General features: G+C 39.1%; 1 protein-coding gene across 2 annotated transcripts in view; it reads left to right on the top strand.

Annotated features, from left to right (window-relative positions):
* The window catches only part of FRMD6 (FERM domain containing 6), an 82,700-nt gene that overhangs the window by 55,863 nt on the left and 6,790 nt on the right, over positions 1-20,047 (top strand). The window contains exons 4-12 of one of the 2 annotated variants that reach the window (XM_060004564.1): positions 584-663; positions 1,664-1,740; positions 3,928-4,114; positions 7,259-7,414; positions 10,629-10,694; positions 11,587-11,655; positions 14,144-14,318; positions 18,843-19,178; positions 19,825-19,956. In XM_060004564.1, the coding sequence (XP_059860547.1) occupies positions 584-663; positions 1,664-1,740; positions 3,928-4,114; positions 7,259-7,414; positions 10,629-10,694; positions 11,587-11,655; positions 14,144-14,318; positions 18,843-19,178; positions 19,825-19,956 (1,278 nt within the window). Of the gene's footprint in view, positions 1-583; positions 688-1,663; positions 1,741-3,927; positions 4,115-7,258; positions 7,415-10,628; positions 10,695-11,586; positions 11,656-14,143; positions 14,319-18,842; positions 19,179-19,824; positions 19,957-20,047 lie in introns of both variants that reach the window. The other variant, XM_060004563.1, reaches the window with a different exon arrangement.

Here is a 20,047-nt window from a genome sequence, read left to right as displayed (position 1 = left end):
CTGTTTTATGTGGAGGAGACAGAGAAGGAATAGTCTAAAAGACTTCTCTTCACAAAGCACATGGGTCTTAAAGACCATTCTTCACAAAACACATGGGTCAGGCTCCTCACTTGGAAATGGGTTGGTTCTCATCAGTGTTTTCTAATTTCTTACGTAACAATTAAGGCGGTGTTTCTGCCCTGTTTCATTACTTTGCACTTAAGAGATGAGTCCTCTGTGAGCCAAACAAGAGCATGTTTTTCTAAAACCGAGTAACACCCACAGTGTTGGAAGTTAAACTGTAAGTTATAACGACCCCAGAAACTAAGTAAAAGTAAGAGTTGGAATCTAATACTTCTTCTAAATGTTAACATATTTTTAACGAGACATGTTCTGTATTGCAAAAGCAAAATAATTCATAAAGCTTGTCGTTAATGTCTATCCCACAGAACCTTTTATCTTTTAATATCCTGTTGAGTTTTCTTGGTAATATGTGAATTCAGAGTACATTCACAAATCTGGAGGCTTTTTTGAAAAACCCATTTCTTTTCTTTTGAAAAAATCTATCCTTTATCACCTTGTCTCCTTTTTTTTTAATGTGCAGATAATGAACATGTGTATATGGAGTTGTCACAAAAGCTTTATAAGTATTGTCCAAAAGAATGGAAGAAAGAGGCCAGCAAGGTACGACAATACGAAGTCACTTGGGTGAGATTACATTTATGAGCAAAATTCTTTTGATTTTTTAAAAGGTTTATTTTAATTATTATACATTAGAAAAATATCTTAACACTTTATACAGTAAATATTGGGAAAGCGAAATGAATTATAAGTTCTAAAATATCACATTAGTGAAGTATTAATAGCTTATAGCATGTAGCAATAGATTTTGAATATCTGCTAAAATAATATTGGATAATAACCTTTTAGTAATCTTGGGATAATATTTTGAAATGAAAAGCATGGAAAAAGTATTTGTTCCTGTTCTTTGGCCACGTTAGTTGTCAAAACTGATGGTCTAGAAATTATTAGTCATTTTAAAATCCAATTTTACTATCCTTACATTTGATATTTTGTTACTTTATTGAGCCAGTGCCTTCCATTTGCATAGGGGAGCATTCACTGGGAATTTACCTAGTGTTTTCAAGATCACCCCCTCGCAAATCAGTAATAATCCCCAGTGTCTAATCCTCAATCCTCCAATTTGTATTTAAGAATTCTTGGAGTAAACTGGAAGGCTACTTCAAAGCCAACTACAAAGTAAGGAACCTGAAGGTCTAAATAAACAAACAGCATGTTAGCATTTGGTATGTGGAATGTCAGACGAACAGAACATTGTAATGAGGAGCAAATGGTCACCACAGGGGACAGAGCTGAGAGAGGAGCTGGATCTCAGCTAGAAATTTCCACTGGCATTTATTTTTATCTTCCCGTATGTTGTCATTGGCATTACAGTGAATGAGTATCAGATATAGTTATAAAACTTCCCGTTTTCACATAAACTTGGTATCCATCTAGGACAACTGAGACAACTGTCTACCCGCTGCAAGCCCCTACTCATTAGAAGTAGATCAAACCTTTTAGTGTTTAAAAAGTTACTTGTAAATAATGGTATTTGTTGTTTTTGAAACCCACTTTTGAAGTAACTAAAAACAGCCTGATTTTTACGCATGTCTTTGTTTAGGGTATTGACCAGTTTGGACCCCCTATGATCATCCACTTCCGTGTGCAGTACTATGTGGAAAATGGCCGATTGATCAGGTATGAGGACAGGGAGAAATTCCGAACCGTTATTTTTCTACAGTACTCATCCTCTAACATATCAGATAAAGTACTTGTGTTTATTGTTTGTCTCCACCTGCTAGAATATAAAAGAGCAGGGATTAAAAAAAAATTTTTTTTTACGCACGCATGTATCTTCAGTCCCTAAAACAGAGGTACAGTAGACACTCAATAAACATTTGTTGAATGAATGAGTGATAATGTTAGACTATCAGTGAAAATGTTAACAATCTCATCAGCTCACATTTTCTCTACTCCACATTTTCAATAACAAATCAGTCACCAAAAAGATAAGAAAGAACTAGCACTCGTGTAAAGTGGAAAGTTGGTTAATGGATTATATTCTTTTCTGGTGGTGGTGTGAGGAGTGGAACAGCAGCAGGAACTCGTTCCTATAAAAATGCATGGGTGTTTATATAGCCTGGTTTTCTTTTCACTTTTGGGGTCTTGCTTCTGTTCTTGGCAGTAGCTTTAAAGCTAAGATTACGCCCAGTGGAGGTATCCTGTGAGAATCTTAGATGCAGTTTGGCAAGGGCAGGTAATTGATTCTTTTTCTGGAGGCAGGTGCATGAATAATACTGTGCTCATGATACAGACTCAGAATTCCCCAGTTTAGAAGCTCAGTTTATTATTTATATAGGAGGATTCAGTGCTGGAAGACTTTCAGAGGTGATTTTGTTGGCTGATAGAAAATACTAGAAATGTGAACTCTGTGTTTTACTTATTTATTTTTAAATTTTGAGAAACCCCACGTAAAAGGGACAAAGATACATGTGGCTAATGAGTTGTATCTGAGATTTGCTCTTAATATTTATGTTACTGCCACATGCAAATTAAAAAGTAAAAAATATTAGCCCGTAAAGAATGTTTTTAAAGCAGAGAAACTTTTCTAGTTATTCTCAGTTTATATAAAACTTTTTCTAAGTTTACTTAATTGGAATGGAATGTGCTGGAAAGAAGGAAAATATATTATTTAGCCACTAATTAGCCCCCTGGGACTAATGAATGTTTAATTGATCTCCATGCTTCTGCCCTTTTCCCCAGTGATGAGCTAGTCCAATCATTGTGTACTCAACATTATAAAAAGAAGTGCTCTGAAAAGTCATAAGGGAAAAAAAAATTACATAAATGCTTTATTTTTAAATTTTAAACTTTTCATTTTTAAACACAGTCTTGATTAAAGTAAACCCGTATGTTTTTATTATCATCAACTAATGAGCTATTAATCTCAGGTGAACATTCAACCTAAAGTAATAGGGAGACAAATACTCATTAAATACATACACACACACACATTTTTTTCTTGCATTTTTACTTTGATCACAGAGGCGTCCTGTTTGCCTGTGACATTTTTTGGAGCTTGACCATATTTTTCCCCAATCAGCACTTCTTACTCAGTGTATTTAATGGGGACTGTATTTATTTCTGACCTCAATGGATTGTAATGAGTGCACTATTCGTATTTCCATTTGTGACGACTATCATGATTCTTACAACATGTGCCTATAAAATCACACCCATAAAGTAACAGCCACTTAATTAAAAAAAAAAGATTTAAGGAGAGTTTTCAGCTTATTCATTCTTAGAGGGAAAAAAAGACTATTCATAGTTAGGCAAATTCTTTTCTAGTAGGGCATATAAACAGAAATATTTTGAAAAGGGCCTTAGTGTATTTGTAATGTGCTCAGATGAAAATCAAAACAAAAAAGGACAGCATAACATTCAAGCCAGGATTGTCTCCTCAGATTTGTCCTTATTTGTGTCATGTGTGCAGCATTATTGTAGCAAAATTATTTTAATACAGACAACAGATGCCTAGGCTTCTAATACTTGTTCAATGTAGTATATCCCACATTGGAGTGGAATGATTCAGATCTGTTTTCCATTCTCTGAATGAATCAAATGCTGTTGGCCATAGGAAGTGTTATTTTTGCAGTCTGGGTAATCTGACTTGGGGTCCTGACACCCTGCGAACTTGGTGAAGCAGCAGTTAGGCAGCAATCCGGTATTAGCTACAACCTCCCCCTTTTCAGTGAGTGAGGAGGGAGGGGGGAGGAGGGAGCAGGAACAGAAGAGCTCTTGTCACCAGATGGATAGCAGGATTGGGGTTGTTTACATGCCTTTAGATTGTTCCATCAAAATGTGAGTTCTGTTTTATTTTCCTAGTGACAGAGCAGCAAGATACTATTATTACTGGCACCTGAGAAAACAAGTTCTTCATTCCCAGTGTGTGCTCCGAGAGGAGGCCTACTTCCTGCTGGCAGCCTTCGCTCTGCAGGCTGATCTTGGGAACTTCAAAAGGAATAAGCACTATGGAAAATACTTTGAGCCCGAGGCTTACTTCCCATCTTGGGTAGGCACTGTTTTCAAATTCTGAAGTGTTTTCTCTAGCACATTTCTAGTTCATTGTGTGGGTAGTCATGCTGCTACAAGAACTGGGAACCCAGATGTTTGATGGCCAGTACACCCTCCATGACGCACAGATACACATTTCATACTTGAGAGCGTGGCACCTACAGTCTCTCGATGGACTCAATCTGCTTATGGGTTATGAGGAAGAGGATTGCTATCCATCGTAAAGATGGTGGAACTTGGTATTTGCCAGCCTTCTTTTGGCATTTACATGGCCTTGACCGTCTTATGTCCTCTTAATTCAAGCAGCATTTTTTCCCTTCGAAGGGAGAAACACATTACTCTTTAAAAGGTGAGATCATTCACAGCTTCTCCTGTGTTGAGGAAACAAATATAAGTAAACTGCTTGATCTGACCGCCATCTCCTTCACTCTCAAAAGAGGAGCAACCCCCTTATTTCAGCAAGAAAACTTAGGTTATTTGAGCACTGACGGTCTCAGAGGTCCTTTCTCCATCCCCACCCTGTTGATATCGCTTCCCATTCTTCCTCTAGGTCTCTGCCGAGACATCTCTCTCTCCCGTATCTTCAGCCTCTACCCCAACTAACTCTTCTTAAGTCAGGACATACTTTGTTTGCTTCACACCTCCCCATCCTCAGGGAAGAAAGGAGGGAGGGAAAGAAGACCTACCAATCTCTCCTTCCCTTCTCAGTAAAGCTTCTTGAAAAAGTGACGATGTATATTTGATTTTTTAGCTTCTTTACTTCGACGTGTAATCCTCAACCCACATCCATCTGCCTTCTTTCCTCACCACCCCCTCCACTCATGGTGCTGTCCTTAAAGCCAGCAGTGACCTTTAAATTGCCAAATCCGGTGGACACTTTTCACTTCTTTTCCTGAATTTCTCTGCTGCATTTGACACTTAGTCACTCACATCCCAGGAGATCTCCTCCAAATTAATGCTTTTTACAACCACCTATGTACTGGCACCTCCTGAATCTGTTTCTCTCCCCTATGTCTGTAAGACAGCTGTTTACCCATAGGCACCTCACACTCAGAATGTCCCAAATCAAATTCATCTTCTTCACACCTCAATTCTCTGCGTTCCTACCCCTGTGTTCCTAACCTCAGCCAGTGGCACTGCCATCCACCCGATCACCTAGAAACTTGAGTCACTCGGGGCTCTTTCTTATCACCCTTCTTTCTCCCTGCCCCACCCAGTCAACGAGAACATCCTCTAACATAAACCCTTGATTCCGCATCACCCAGCTTAAGAAATAAGATTCGCTTGTATTTTTGTTGCTCTTAACTTCCTAAACATTACCACGTGTCCTCCCCGTAGTGGTTCTTCATGTTTCCCAGGCTTCAGCTCTCATCAGCACTCCTGCAGTTGTCCCTGCTTCAGGCTTTACTCACAGCTTGCAGAGGAGTTGTTTTTGCTTCTGATTTAAACCTTCATCTTCGGAGTGAAGCCCAGGCTCCCAAGCATGACCTAGGAACTTCCCAGCATGGGTCCCTGCCAGCCTTTCCAGCTTCCTTTCTGGTTGTCCTGCACCTTGTGTGTTGTGTTCTAGCAACACCCAGCAATTCCTGTGGTGTTTCACACATTGGGCCTTTCTGTCTGCAGCTCCTTTAGCTGGTGAGGCCCACTCCCTGTTTCACCTGGCTACTCCTGCTCATCAGCTCAGGTGTGGTTCCCTGGGCAGACTGTCTAGGGGCCCAGTGCCCCTCCTCTGGGCTCAATAAGACCCTGAACATAAGTATTTTATTTTCAAATTCTCTGTTTGTCTCTTGCACCCAGTGATCTAAGTATTTCTTAGCATATTCTAAAGGACAGGCATAAACTTAACCTTTTCTGTTTCTTCAGCATTTCACATCACGGTGCTCAATATAAGTTTTTGTTCACTGGCTGACAGTGCTTCAGTTGTTCAAGAAAACCCACAAAAGATGTCAGGCTATTACATAGCAATGTCTGTTGGGCCAAAGTTAACCTGTATTTACATTCCCTTAGTTATCATCAGGTACTCAGTGACCCTTGGTCTTTAAAGCAGAGCTTCCCATTAGTGTGCCATGGCACCCAGGGTGCTGAGATACCAGCTTCCTCAACCCTTGCGATCACCAAAATCATCTACTTCATTGCCCTTACAGATATTATTTTCTAGGGGTTCTTTGACCTGAAAAAGGTTGACAAGTACTGATTTAGGTGATCTCCATGTAAAAGGAACCTAGAAAGAAAAATCTGTAACTTGAGTTCTCAGCAAAACTTGATTATTGGCCAATAATAACTCATCATGTTTAATTCTCCTTAAAATATTCATAGGAAGAAACAAAACATCAGTAACTATAAAAACAATAATAAAACTAAAAATTCTCTAATTTTCAAATCCTGGTCATTTTAAGCACTAAAATGCTTTTTGTTCACTTTGCATAATTCTTTCCATATTTTATAATCTTCGTGAAATCAGCTAAGACTTTTATCAACACCTTTCTTTGAACCTGCAGCTTCTGGATACTATATATTTTTGATATCTAAAAGCTTTGACTACTGTCTGTTGAAAACTGAAGTTGCAGTGAATTGTAATGAATATTTGAGTGAAACTGTTTTCTCATAAGCATTTGAGTAGAGTGTTCATATCAGCCTCTTATGCAAAAACCAGAAATGTTTCTGAGAATTCCTCGCAGTCCCCTGCTTTCTTCGGATTAACATTTAGAACCTCCCACTCTGTGGCTGTAATTTTAGAAGAGTTAAGTAGAATCCGGGCCCTGAAGATGTGCTGACAGTGGCTGCATTTCATGGTACCAATAATTCTGCAAGTATAAGCAGTGAGGTGGACAAAATTGTGCAAGTTTGCATGGTTTTTCTTTGTTGGTGATTTTAAAGCCAAGAGAACATATTTTTCCCATTTCTTGTGATTTTTCTTCTTAGATATGGAGTACTACAGCTAAATTGACTCTGTAGCTTCTAGTATTAGCTGATTCAGCCAGGTCACATAACAGATGATCAAAAAAGAATAAGCGTGGGAATTTTCTAATGGAAATCAGCCAATTCACATGGCCTGTTTTCGGTTCTCATCATTTGGGAGATGAGGGTAGTATTTGCATCCCTCCAACAAATGTTGCATTGCGCTCCCATTGTATTCCAACAGGTTGTTTCCAAGAGAGGGAAGGACTACATCCTGAAGCACATTCCAAACATGCACAAAGATCAGTTCGCACTGACAGCTTCTGAGGCTCATCTTAAATATATCAAAGAGGCCGTCCGACTGGATGATGTTGCCGTTCACTACTACAGATTGTATAAGGTACAAAACTGCAGTAGGTCTGCAGCCATACCTCCTTGATCAGGAGACGTTTTTATTTAAAGTTGTCCTTTTAATTTTTTTTAATGGGCTTTTAAAAGAATTTCATTTCAACCGCTGTTTGTCATCATTGGTCAGTCTTGGAGTCAATGATGCTTTTCCTCAGTCCTGGGAGCAGAATGGAGTCTTTTTAATGGTCCTAGTATTGAGATAACAAGTGGCTGTAAATTGTGCATCTGGCTTTTCAGCGATTATGAAATAGTTATTTTTCTCCTTCCCAAATCCGCATTTCTGCCTTGGGGAGTAACATTTGCAACTTGTTCGATCAGTAATTTTTAATACTCCTTGAAGTGAAGCCGTACCTGCATGTATCCATTAGTAATAAGAACATCGCCACAATAGCTAATGTTTATGGAGTATTGTGTTTATGGGGCCACTTTATATTTATCCTCTTTAAAAAATCCTCATAACTATAAGATAGGACTGTAATCTTCATTTTACAGACCAGGATACACACCAAAGATCACAAAACTAGTAAGAGCCAGGATTCAACCCAGGTCTACTTGACAAGAGCCTGTGTGCTTAAACCACTGACTCTGTGCTGTCACTCTAAAGTTTGATACTGCCTTTCTCCTGTGTCCTTGTGTTTTGTGTTCTTGTGTCTCTAGCCTCATTTTTCCATCCTGGGTCAGAGGTCACAGACCCAAATAATAACTGGGGTGGGCTCTGCAGGGAACCACTGGCAATATGTTCTGTCTTCTCTCCTGCTTCTCCTTCCCACTCCTCTCCCTATTTCACAAGTATCACTTCCATGACAAGAACCCTTGAATTCCCATTTAAGTATTCAAAGGTATATTTATTCTCCAACCAAATAGGATGAAGTGGTTCAGAGTGTGATCTGTTGGGCCTAGCTTTCTGGGATTAAATCCCAGCTTCACCCCTTACTGTGTAACCTTAGGCATGTTACTTAGCCTCTCTGTGCTTTAGTTTCCCCATAGATAAATGGGGATGGTAACAAAGCCAATAAACTCTGAGGTTTATTGAAGACTAAAGGAATTAGTGGGTGAAAAGTGTTTAAAAACAGTACCTAGCACGTGTTAGGCATGAAATTAAACGTGTTGCCTTTACCATTATTATTGTTATTATTAGGTTTGTTATCTCTCCTACATCCTTTGTGGTAAGATTAACGTAACTAGACAATTGGAGACTAGACCGTAGTTTGGATATATTGCTGGGTAATTTTCCTGGCTGGTTCAAAAGACTTAAAAAGAGAGCAAAGGATGTTATTTTTTCTCTTTCATGCGCAAGAGATGCATTGTTAATGCCCTGTCATCTTTCAAAGGCATAGAGTTCCACAAGATCTCTTCAGCTAAATTCCTGGAAGACTGAGTTCTTTTTTTTCTTTTAAGGGAGTTCATTGTGACACCTCAATTTATCTGAGAAAATGCAAATAAATGACATTTTTTGACAATAAATTTATATTTTTAAATGTATTAGAAGTATGAATGATATATCAGAAAGACTGTGGCTTTATAAACCCTCCATCAGCATTCACTCTTGCTGGGATCCTAGGCAACTGTTGCTACAATCCTGGGCATCTGTTAAGTGGAAATGATCCTATACATATCACAGGTTGGGAAGATTCAACAAGATGGTGAATCTGAAATAACCAGATGGAGTGCCTGGCACATTAGTGAATGCTCAGTAAATATTGGTTGCTTTTTATTTTGTAGGGAAGCTTTGGTATTTTAAAGAATCCTATTAAGTTCCTATTAGGAATCCTTTAGTGAAGTAGATATCTCCAGTTTATCTTTCATGTAAAAATTAATTTTTCAATTTGCTTAAAGTGCACTACTTTTATGTGTCATAGAAAATCATTCTGGTCTGCTTAAAACAAGATAACTAATACTAGTGAACTGAATGAGGTGGGGAAGTAGATATGTTTTCCTTATAGGCAGAATTTTCATTCTTTAAAGAAATCACGTGGCCGCCATTAAAACTGCTTCATTTAAGTCCTGTTAATAAAATGGAGACAGAAGACAGGAAACTTAAAACAACAAGAACAACAACAAAAACCTCTGTGCCTCTTTCCCAGTAATATGCACCTCATACACGCACTACCAGCATTTTTATGAGCACAATCTTATTTCAGGAAGCAATCAGAACAGCTTGAAAGGGAAATTGGCCTAAGCTCATAGTGATGGATTTGTTTCTCCTGTTAAACCTGTACTGTGTGTGCCTTTCTTGATGTAAAGAGTATTAATGGGAAAAAAAAAGCCCCAATAGTGAAAATAGGCTGTGGCTTCTCTTTACTATGCCAGGTAAGGATGCATTTTCTAAAAATATTCCTTTCCATGATCATGCAAAAACTGGCAGTAAATGTAATAAAGATCTGCATGTACTCATTTATTGTTTTTATTGAGAAATCTCATAATGAAAATATTTTAGTTACTCAGCAATTTTGTTTTCTAGTTTGAACTTTATACCTTATATCCACTTGTTACAGATGAGCACTTAGAAGATGTGGCCAAGTTCAGAATACATTCTTAATTGTACAGTTTTTTCCCTTATACTTGTTGTAGTTTTTTTTTTTTATGGTTTAGCTGGTAGAATGTATATCATATTGGCAAGTGATAATTGAACTTCTTAAACATAAGTATTTTCTTTCAAGACTAACTGAATGTAAAGCTTTTATAACTTTATTAGATATCTTCATGAAAGGGCATTAACTATTCAGGCTTGCCTCTGACTTTGTTTTCAGAGTTGGGAGATTTAACCAGTTTTAAACATATAAAGTCTAGTACATCTCAGAATATAACTATGACTTTATATTCAAGATTCTAACTTCTGAAAAAAGATTAAGCATAAGAGAGAAGATTAAAGAAATGATGTAAAAGCAGCAAAATAGTCTTACTGGAGTTCTCAGTAACACAAATATTTAGAATATTGTCAGATATGAAAGTGTATATAATATAGTAAAAACACTAAAACTTTGAAATCGCAGGGATTTAGAAAGTAGAAAATACCATTACTGATTTAATATGTGCCCATGATTTTCTTAAATCTTATAGAAAACAAGGAATGCAGAAAGACAAGCAAAGTTATTTTAAGTCAAAAGCTTTCTAATCCTGAAATTTATCTTTGGTTCTTTTCTTTGGTGCTGAATTGTTCATTATAGAAGAAAAATATACTTTTTCATACAATTTTATTCCTATAGGATAAAAGGGAAATTGAAGCTTCTCTGACCCTTGGATTGACCATGCGGGGAATACAGATTTTTCAGGTTAGTTAATGAGAAATAAAGTGTCAAATGGCATCCACTACGTCTTACTCTGGCAGTGTGCCTGCCTGGTCCTGTGATAGGTTCACTGGTCCATTTCCAGCCATTGATTGGTCATTACTTCCTATTTGTCTAGCACAGATGTAGATAAGGTGGGATAGTCAAAGTGAAGCAGTCTGATCCTTGACACTAATAAGTCCTCTAGAACAGAAAACAACAAACCAAAGATTGGCCACAGTTCATCACTCACAGATCATTAATATCCAGACATTTTTCTTTGTGTGTCATTAATTTTTAATATTCTTTTTTATCATCTGGTGCATCTATAACTGTGGAAAGAAAAATGACTTTTTAATACAGTGACTGACCAGACATTTCAATTTCCGTTACAATTTTTTGATAAAACCTGTCCCTTGAGTAAGTAGTTACCATCATCCTTTTACAAGTGGGATGGTTTTATGCTACAGCCATAAACAAGGGAGAGAGATGCCTCCCTCTGTGAGACCTGGGAGAATATAAGGATGCCTTATCTTCGATATAGGCAAAATATCCAGTTATGAAAGTCTGAGTGCCTTATCTCATCTCTTGAATGCCTGAGTCTTCTGGACTTTTTATTTAAATTTAGGGATAGGCCAGAAGGGAAAAGATTGCCTTAAAAGGGCAGGTTAACACAGTCACTCAGGAACCAAAAGCAACAGAATTGTATCACTCCTCTTTTAATTACTGTCTGCATATCTCCAAAGAGAGTTGGGGACCTCTTTCAGATGTTAATTACTGTATTTTAGTTTTCTGGGAAAGAAGTTAGAGCTATTTTAGAATATCTGTCAGTTTCCTCAGTAGCTCTCTGTGCATTACTTGTAAGAGTTATAAGTAACTCTTATAATTCTTTCCACAGAATTTAGATGAAGAGAAACAATTACTTTATGATTTCCCTTGGACCAATGTTGGAAAGTTGGTGTTTGTGGTGAGTTTAAAATAACTGACTTAAAATACTCAGTTTTTTGTTTTTGTGGACTTGTATTGTTTTTTGTTTTGTTTTTTTAAACAAAATATTGTTTCAGGCACAAAACTTGATATTTTCTCAAAATTGAAGATGAAAATAGTTAGCTGTCTTATATTCTTATGCATGTGGTATAATTATAATCCTTGCCGCTTTTCAGTAGTGAACCTAAAACACAGAGTCTTATAGCAAAAGAAATTACTAATTTTAATTTGTGTATATGGTCCCCACCACTCTACCCTAAGTTATTCTAGTTTCAGAAGAAATGTGATGGGGAAAAGTTCAAGATGAATTCATCAAACAGAATTGTTTTTAAAAATGTACAGCAGAGGGATTAGAAAACAGAAAGCTGTAATCAGAGGGTAAATTACTCTTAGCATGGGGGTTGGCCATTTCTTGTGGAAGTTAACTTCTCTTGAGCAAAGAATAAAGAGTGATATAAAAAGATGTTTCTATTAATATCTGTCTGTTGAAACTCATCATTATAAAGAAAGTACTGCAATTCTTAACAGGAAAAGTACTTTTACTTTTAGATTATTGAGAATGATACACTTTCTTTTGTTGGAGCAAATTCTTGATTTTTCCCAGCTGTTTCACTGTTTTGTCAGCTGTATCCATTTGGGCGAGGGTTCAAAGAATTACAGTTAATTATATGTATTTCTAGTGGTCGTTAAAATTCATAATTTCGCTTTGTTCAGAAATTATTGGAAAAAATACACAAAGAAAGGAGGAAGATAAGGATTAGGACACATGTGCTTCTTTCTTTCCATCAGGAAGATGGCCTATATAAATAAAGGGCTCTGTTGCCAGATAGCATTTGGGCACTGACTCCACACTGCCCTGGGAGTTAAAAGACCTGTTTCTGACTTTACATTGGGCACAGTCCAATCTGATTTCACTTCACTCATACATTAAATGGGGCCTGACCTGCCTCCTACTCACTGGCTCTTTCTCGTTCAAGCTCTTTGGGAAAGGAGTGGAGCTATTTATAAATGAGCAAATTATTACCCCACTTGCCCCCTTCATGTCCCCAATTAAGAAGTAATAAAATACATTTATAGAAATTGAATTCCTTAAGGGTCCTGCACCCAGTGGTTCCTGAATCTAGTTGTGCATCACTCGCATCTGAGGAGCTTATTTAGATTTCTGGGCCTCATCATCCTCACCTAAGAGATTTTTGATTCAGTTGGTCTGGGGTGGAGACCAGGAATCTATTTTGGCAAACTTCCCAGATGATTCTTCTTGCAGCCAGCCCAGCCCTGCCTGGTTGTGTGACCCTGGGCAAATCACTTAACACCTCTGTGCCTTGGTTTCTTCATTCCAAAATGGGGATAATTGACTGTCCCCGCCCCCCACCCCATAGACTTGTGAGGATTAAGTGAGTTAATACATGCTTAGTGCTCATTAAGTGTAAGTTATAAGCATTCTAGCATTGACATCCAATGTTGGTTCCTTTTAAAATGGGAAGTCGAGAGGTAAATTCCATCCATGTCTGAGTTACACAAACCCATATTGCTTTGCACTGACTTTAAGTGTGTAGTTAGAATATGCCTCCCTCTTTGTTTTATCTCTCCTCTCCAGCTGAGAATCACTGTGCCTGGAATATTCCTTTCTGTAGTCCTGCTGCCCTATTCATTGTCAGGAAAGTTAAAGGAGTTAGTAACATTCCATAACTGTAAGGAACTTTTCCAAACCCTTGCCCTCAACTTACAACTTTATGTGAATGATCCCAAACCTAGTGAATGAGATTCCTCTACTGACAGAAAGATACTTACGCTACTTCCATCTCTTATTTCTCCTTCCTGTCTCATCCCTCTAACTGTCCTTCCGGCTTCCAGCTCCCTCTTTTATCCAACTAGAGAGTTTTTCATTTTTTCTAAACCCTAAATAGATATCCTTTATTGTTCACTATCATAACTCCTTTATTTCCTTCCCAGAATTTATCATAAGCTGCAATTATTTTATGTGTTTATTTACCATCTCTCCCACCAGAATGTAGTGACATAGGGGTAGGGACTTTGTCCTCTGCGCTGTTATTTTCTCAGGGCCTAGCAAAGTGTTTGGTACATTGTAAGTGTTCAACAGATATTTGAATGCATTACGCTTCTAGAATTTGTTGTCTTGTTTACTGAGTTAGGGTGTTGGGATTACATTTAAGGATGCTTTTGTGATGGGCCCTTCTCTTCTCCATTATGTAAATGGCCTGGCCAGCCAGAGAAACCAAAGATGGAACCAGAAGACCCTGGCTAGGCACTTCCCTGAATTTTTGGTAATCCTCTGTCCTGTGACGTTTTTGAAAGGGAAAACAGTCATTTATCCTCCGGGAATTTTGGATGGAGCTTTATACATTTATTTCTGAGTCTGTAGTTTTCCTTACTGACTAGAAAATGAAGGGGAGCTTGGCACATCGGATACTTTTCTTCCTGATCTGATTCATGCCTTCCCCCCACAGGGGAAGAAGTTTGAGATTTTGCCAGATGGCTTGCCCTCAGCCAGGAAGCTCATCTACTACACAGGGTGCCCCATGCGCTCCAGACACCTTCTGCAGCTCCTGAGTAACAGCCACCGCCTCTACATGAACCTGCAGCCTGTCCTGCGCCACATCCGGAAGCTGGAGGAAAACGAAGGTCCTGCAGGGTCTCGGGCGGGAAGCAGATGGTGCTTTTGCCACCCAGGGCCCCGTACCCTACAGCTGCCAAGAACTGGGGCTTTAGTCTTGTGAAGAGTGGGACCTGGGGACCGGCGTCTCCAGATCCCCAGCAGCATTCCTGTTTCATCTCAGCACTGTCCCAGAAGGCCCACAGTGCTAGTCAGCATATCCGAGATTATCCCTGCCATTTAGCTACCTTCGAGAACAGTCTCTGTAAGGTTTCCCCACACTTGGCTTGAGAATTCTTGCAGAAAGCCACCACATGAAGGTGCAGGCCAGGGTTTCTGTGCATATCAGCTTTTATCTGCATCTCAGAGCTTTGTTTATACACTGATCCACCTTGGTGCTGTTATCCACAGGCTATCTGGAATTCCTTCCAGTGTGATTATTCCTTAGGTTAGAGTGACAATAAAGGTGGGTCACAGAATGTCTCCAGCCTCTTGTTGACTGCTAGGAGGCCCCGTGTCTGGCTGAGCAAGAAAGACAAACAAAGGAGAGAGAAGTTTACAATTGAGGATCTTGTCAGCCAGTCCTGTGGGAGCTTTGCTGAGACACAGAATAGAGCAGTGCCTTTGGGGCTTCAGAGTTCCAGGCCCTGAAAGTGGGGTCAAGTCATGGTGAAGAGAGGAAGACGGGGATGGGGGCTTCTAGCAGCAGACTTCAACTTCACAGTGTTAACCTAATGGTTAACTCTTTATCTCCTGTGGTTACCCTGTTCGGCACACTCCAGCTTCTAATCCCCCAAAATGCTACTTTGCATATTTGGTTTTTTAATGTCTTCGACTTTTTTGCAAACTCATTTTGTAGTAATTCTTGGTAATTCGATTGGATTCTATTTGGGGTATTTGCATGAATATTAGGATGCAGATTCATATTTTAGGTCCATATCGGAAACAGATTTCGTCCTCTCAGACCTCACTTTTCTTAAAGAAGTGAGACAAGTCCCTGTCCTCTTTTTTTTCCTAATTGGGGTATAGTTGCTTAACAATGTTGTGTTAGTTTCTGCTGTACAGCGAAGTGAATCAGCTATGTGTATACACATATCCCCTCTTTTGGATTTCCCGTTTAGGTCACCACAGAGCATTGAGTAGAGTTCCCTGTGCTATACAGCAGGTTCTCATTAGTTATCTGTTTTATACATATTCGTGTATATATGTCAATCCTAATCTCCCAGTTCATCCCACCCCCCTTTTCCCCCCCTTGGGGTCCATATGTTTCTCTACATCTGTGTCTCTATTTGTGCCTTGCAGACAGGTTCATCTGTACCATTTTCTCTCTTAACAAACAAAAACCTTATAGAGGTTTGCATCTGATTGATTTCTCTCAAAAGCTGTCTGTCAATTTAAATGAGACCCAGTTTGGAGAAGCCATTGTAATTTAAGTAGCAGTTGGAATGTGAATCATTTTCCACTGTCTGCCACCAAACTGCATCTGTCTTCAGAGAGAATTGGTCTCACTGTCAAGTGTATTGGCTTCCCCTGCTGCTAGACTGCCAGTTCTTTCCCATGATGACTCATCAGTATAATAAATGCATATATCTCTCTGACGCTGATATGAAGATTAGGAATTTAAACAGGACAGAAGCGCCAAGGAAGCTTGTGAGAATAGGTGACTGAGGTTCAGAGCCCATCATTTTGCCAAGTTGGCTTCATTCCTAAATGGCCAACTTGGCACCTTGTGAAATTCACTTATTCCTGCAGCTCTCTGCCAGCAGCATTTTAGTAAATTCTTGTTTAGGTGACCTTAACGGGAGCCCCTTAGAGCTTGAAAGAATTAACGGACGTCGCCTACAGATTCTAAAGCAAAATTACATAGAATGTCAAGTTAAGAGGGGAGGGCTTTGTCTGTTATCAAGCATAGCACCAAGTGCATTTGCGAGCTTATGTGAGTAGGGGCAGTGAGGGAATGATAAAGGTGCAGATTGGATCTTTTACGTGGATACATATAGATAGATTTTGCGGGGATGGCTTTTTTTCCTTTACATCTTTAGTTTTCTCTGCTTAGAAATCCCTCCAGATCTGAAGAAAACCTGAAACAGTTTCTTTGGACTTACCTTGGCCTGAATCCATTTATCTCACCCACACTTAAGGACTCCATCATTTTAAACAAAAAAAGCTATTAACATTAGCCAAAAATCACAGCATGAAAAGAATCTATATTTTTCTTAATTAAATTTCATCTAGAGTCACCTTGTCTGAAACACTATTTTCTCATTTTATAGTAAAAATGATCACAAGAATCTTACGGTATTTAGAACAGATGGATAAAAAATGCTTTCTGTCTTTAAAAATTTTTTTCACCTCAACTTTATTCAATAGCTAGGGCTTATTCTTAGGTCTGTGTCAAGAGGGCACATTGACTGCATTATATTACAAAATAACATATGAAAAACTTGGTGGTCTGTGGGCTTTTACAGTAGAGGGAATAAATAGAACACTGACACATTGATGATTTGCCCTGTTGACACCAGTGATTACTAGGGGGTGAGAGGTTGCATTTTGCATCTCTTAGAATAAATTTCAGAATTATTTCAGCGTTTCCCTCATTTTGTAACCGATTGGTATGAAGCTTCTTAAATGTTTGCAGAGGGTCTAAGAGATAAAGCACGATGACAGGAATAGAAGCCAGCACATGGAACACCAAGGCTGCGCTGACACATTGACAGGAAGTAATTCATGCTAGGCTCCTATTAGATAGAAAACAAGTTGGCAAAGTGCTTGTCTTCTAGTGACTATGCTTGTGAGTATAGAATAACTGTAGGTGATTCCAAATCTACAAGAAATTTGGGAGTAAAAGGGCTATTTGTAAAGAGACAGAAAAGCTTTTAAATTATTAGATCCACAATTCTCAATTGTCTTAGAACTCGAACACCATATAGGACTTTTTATTTTTACTTTTTCTCTTCACTTTCCACCCTTCCAAGGGCAACATGGCTATTGTATTGAAACTACAGTGAACAGAAAGTATGAGAATTTTGCAAACCCCTTTAGTTCTTCATCTTCATCTTAACTCCTGTTGCCTTCAGAAAATAGGAATCATTAGAACCCAGTCTAACCCTAAAAAAATGGGCTGTAGATGGATGTACTTTTGTTGCAGTGATGTGTGTGTTAGGCTCTGATGTCTGGTTCCAGTCTGCCTCTGTGTGGCTACACACACTCACCTTTGTGTGTTTCAGCTCGATTCCTTAGAATTGACATGAAAGGGCTGAAGCCCAGAAATGTACACACAGCCTTCTCCAAGCATTTTTTCCATTTTGCATCCTGGAATGCATATTTTCTCTTCCTGCTGATGTTCATTCCCTCTCTGGGGAAGTCTGTGGTGATTATACTTCAGAGCTGGATTCAAACATCAAGAGTGCAAGTATTTTTACTTAACCAAGACACAATACAATTAAATCCATTAACAGGCCCTTGAGAACCCAATTAGTCTAGTAGTCAGCAGTTTCTGAAATAATATCAATTTAACATTCCCCAAATGCACTCTCCATTTTTAACATTGTTCTAATGTGTTATTTCTCATCAGTATTAAAGATACAAGACAGTTTAACTATTTCTTGGTTTTAAATTTCTGACTTGAAGCACAAAAATAGTATGTTTGTATCAGTTGTACACCTGTAGCTCAGTTGTAACTTTGTGCCTTTATGTAATGGTTAGTTTAGCATTCGATAAAAGGGACTTTCCAATATTGTGTCTTTGCTATGTTAAAGAGGTGTACTGACATGTTAAATCAAAGAACAGTTTTATCAATCAGAGGCTACATGAGTATAAATTATCAAACCAGTAGTGATTACTCTGTGTTCTTAATAGATGGTAAAACCTCACTGATTCAGCCTAAATGGAGAAAAGCAATCTTCATCCATGAAAATCTAAATTCTAGAATTTTTTGAAAGGAATTCTCAGAAGAATAATTTTATTTTAAATTGTCTTCAACAGCTAGAGCTAAGCTAACAATGGCCCAAATTGAACAGATGAACAAATCAAATGAAAGGCAATTAGCATAAGTAGATTTATTGAACTGTTTCTGTAGCAGTTCTTTTGAAATTATCTGTGGGGAAGGACCAGATTTTTAAAAACTTCTAATCCACTGTGGACCGATACTTTTGCAAAGCTCAAAATCACATTCGTGGATGTCCTGGCAATGTCAGATCACTCTAAAAGTTTTTAAATGTTTATTCTCAATTCCTGAACTTATTCCACTGTGGACCAATAACAGTTTGCAGACAAGAAGTGATCTGCCATCTTACACTTTGAGTAGCATTCTTCTATGGTGTTTGAAGCTTTAAAACTCTTTGAGTAGTTAAATACTCGCCTCATATCTATGGTACTGGTTTTTGTTCATTTTGCAGTCTTCTTAAATTGAGCTCCTATCAGAATTATGAGCACTTTCCACTCACTCACTTCTGAATGTGAAATTGTACTTGTTCTTGGCTCGACCCCCGCTCATCAGCTGTTCCTTCTGCCTTGGTTGAATATAATGACGAGCTGTCTTCCTCACCACACAGAGAAGAAGCAGTACCGGGAATCTTACATCAGCGACAACCTGGACCTCGACATGGACCAGCTGGAGAAGCGGTCCCGGGCCAGCGGGAGCAGCGCGGGCAGCATGAAGCATAAGCGCCTGTCCCGTCACTCCACCGCCAGCCACAGCAGCTCTCACACCTCGGGCATCGAGGCTGACACCAAGGTCCGGGACGCGGGCCCCGAAGATGCCTACCCCGGCAGCGCCATCCACCGCAAGCTGAAAACCTGCAGCTCCATGACCAGCCACGGCAGCTCCCACACCTCCGGGGTGGAGAGTGGCGGCAAGGACCGGCTGGAGGAGGATTTGCAGGACGATGGTAACCTGCCCCCCAGGCCCTCCGAGCTAACAGTGCTGACCTGTCGTCTGGGATGCTCTGCTTTTTCTCTTCCAGTTTTTTCACATTATTGTTTCTGTAGAATTGATGTAGTAATAGAGAAGAAAGAAACAGCATTTGGCTGCTTAAACCTGTGTTAAGGCATAAGATACGATCAGACCTATAGCCTGTATCAGCCAAACTTAGTACTTGTGTGCATCTTTTTTATTTTTCTGTTTCAAATAATTGCTGTAGCATTCAGGTTTGGGGAAAAGATACACTGATTCCATTAAGGGAAACTGCAGAACATACGTGTGCTTACTATAGAATTCACGTGGATATCAAATCAAGTTGCTAAATGCTCTGAGAGAAGGCAGCCATGGGTGATGGGGAGCTTCATGCACTGCTCATTCTGTCCTTGTTGACAGTCAAATCATGGCATTAGCAGACTTGTAGGTAACACAGCAGTCCTGTGGAGAAGAGAAGCAGCATCTAGTTGAGAGTTGTCGCTAGAGTTTCCTGTTGTGGAGTCTCATTAGCAGATTTATTTTTAAATATGAATAATTAAATAACCTCCCTCAAGGTGTGGCTATGAATTACAGTGGCCATTTCCCCTTAGGTCACTAAATGTCTTTTCTTTCTTTGTCAGAAATAGAGATGTTGGTTGACGACCCCAGGGACCTGGAGAGGATGAATGAAGAGTCCCTGGAAGTCAGCCCAGACATGTGCATCTACATCACAGAGGACATGCTCCTGTCTCGGAAACTGAATGGACACTCTGGTGAGCTCCCTCAGGAAGGTCCTCTCCTTAGCTAGTGGGTTCAGAGGATACTTAATAATGTAAGAAACCTAGGTAAGAAAAACAGTACAAA

This window comes from Delphinus delphis, chromosome 2, assembly GCF_949987515.2.
Source record: "Delphinus delphis chromosome 2, mDelDel1.2, whole genome shotgun sequence".
Taxonomy (NCBI): domain Eukaryota; kingdom Metazoa; phylum Chordata; class Mammalia; order Artiodactyla; family Delphinidae; genus Delphinus; species Delphinus delphis.
Note: the sequence above shows the minus strand (reverse complement) of the source record. Positions and strands in the feature narration are given on the sequence as shown.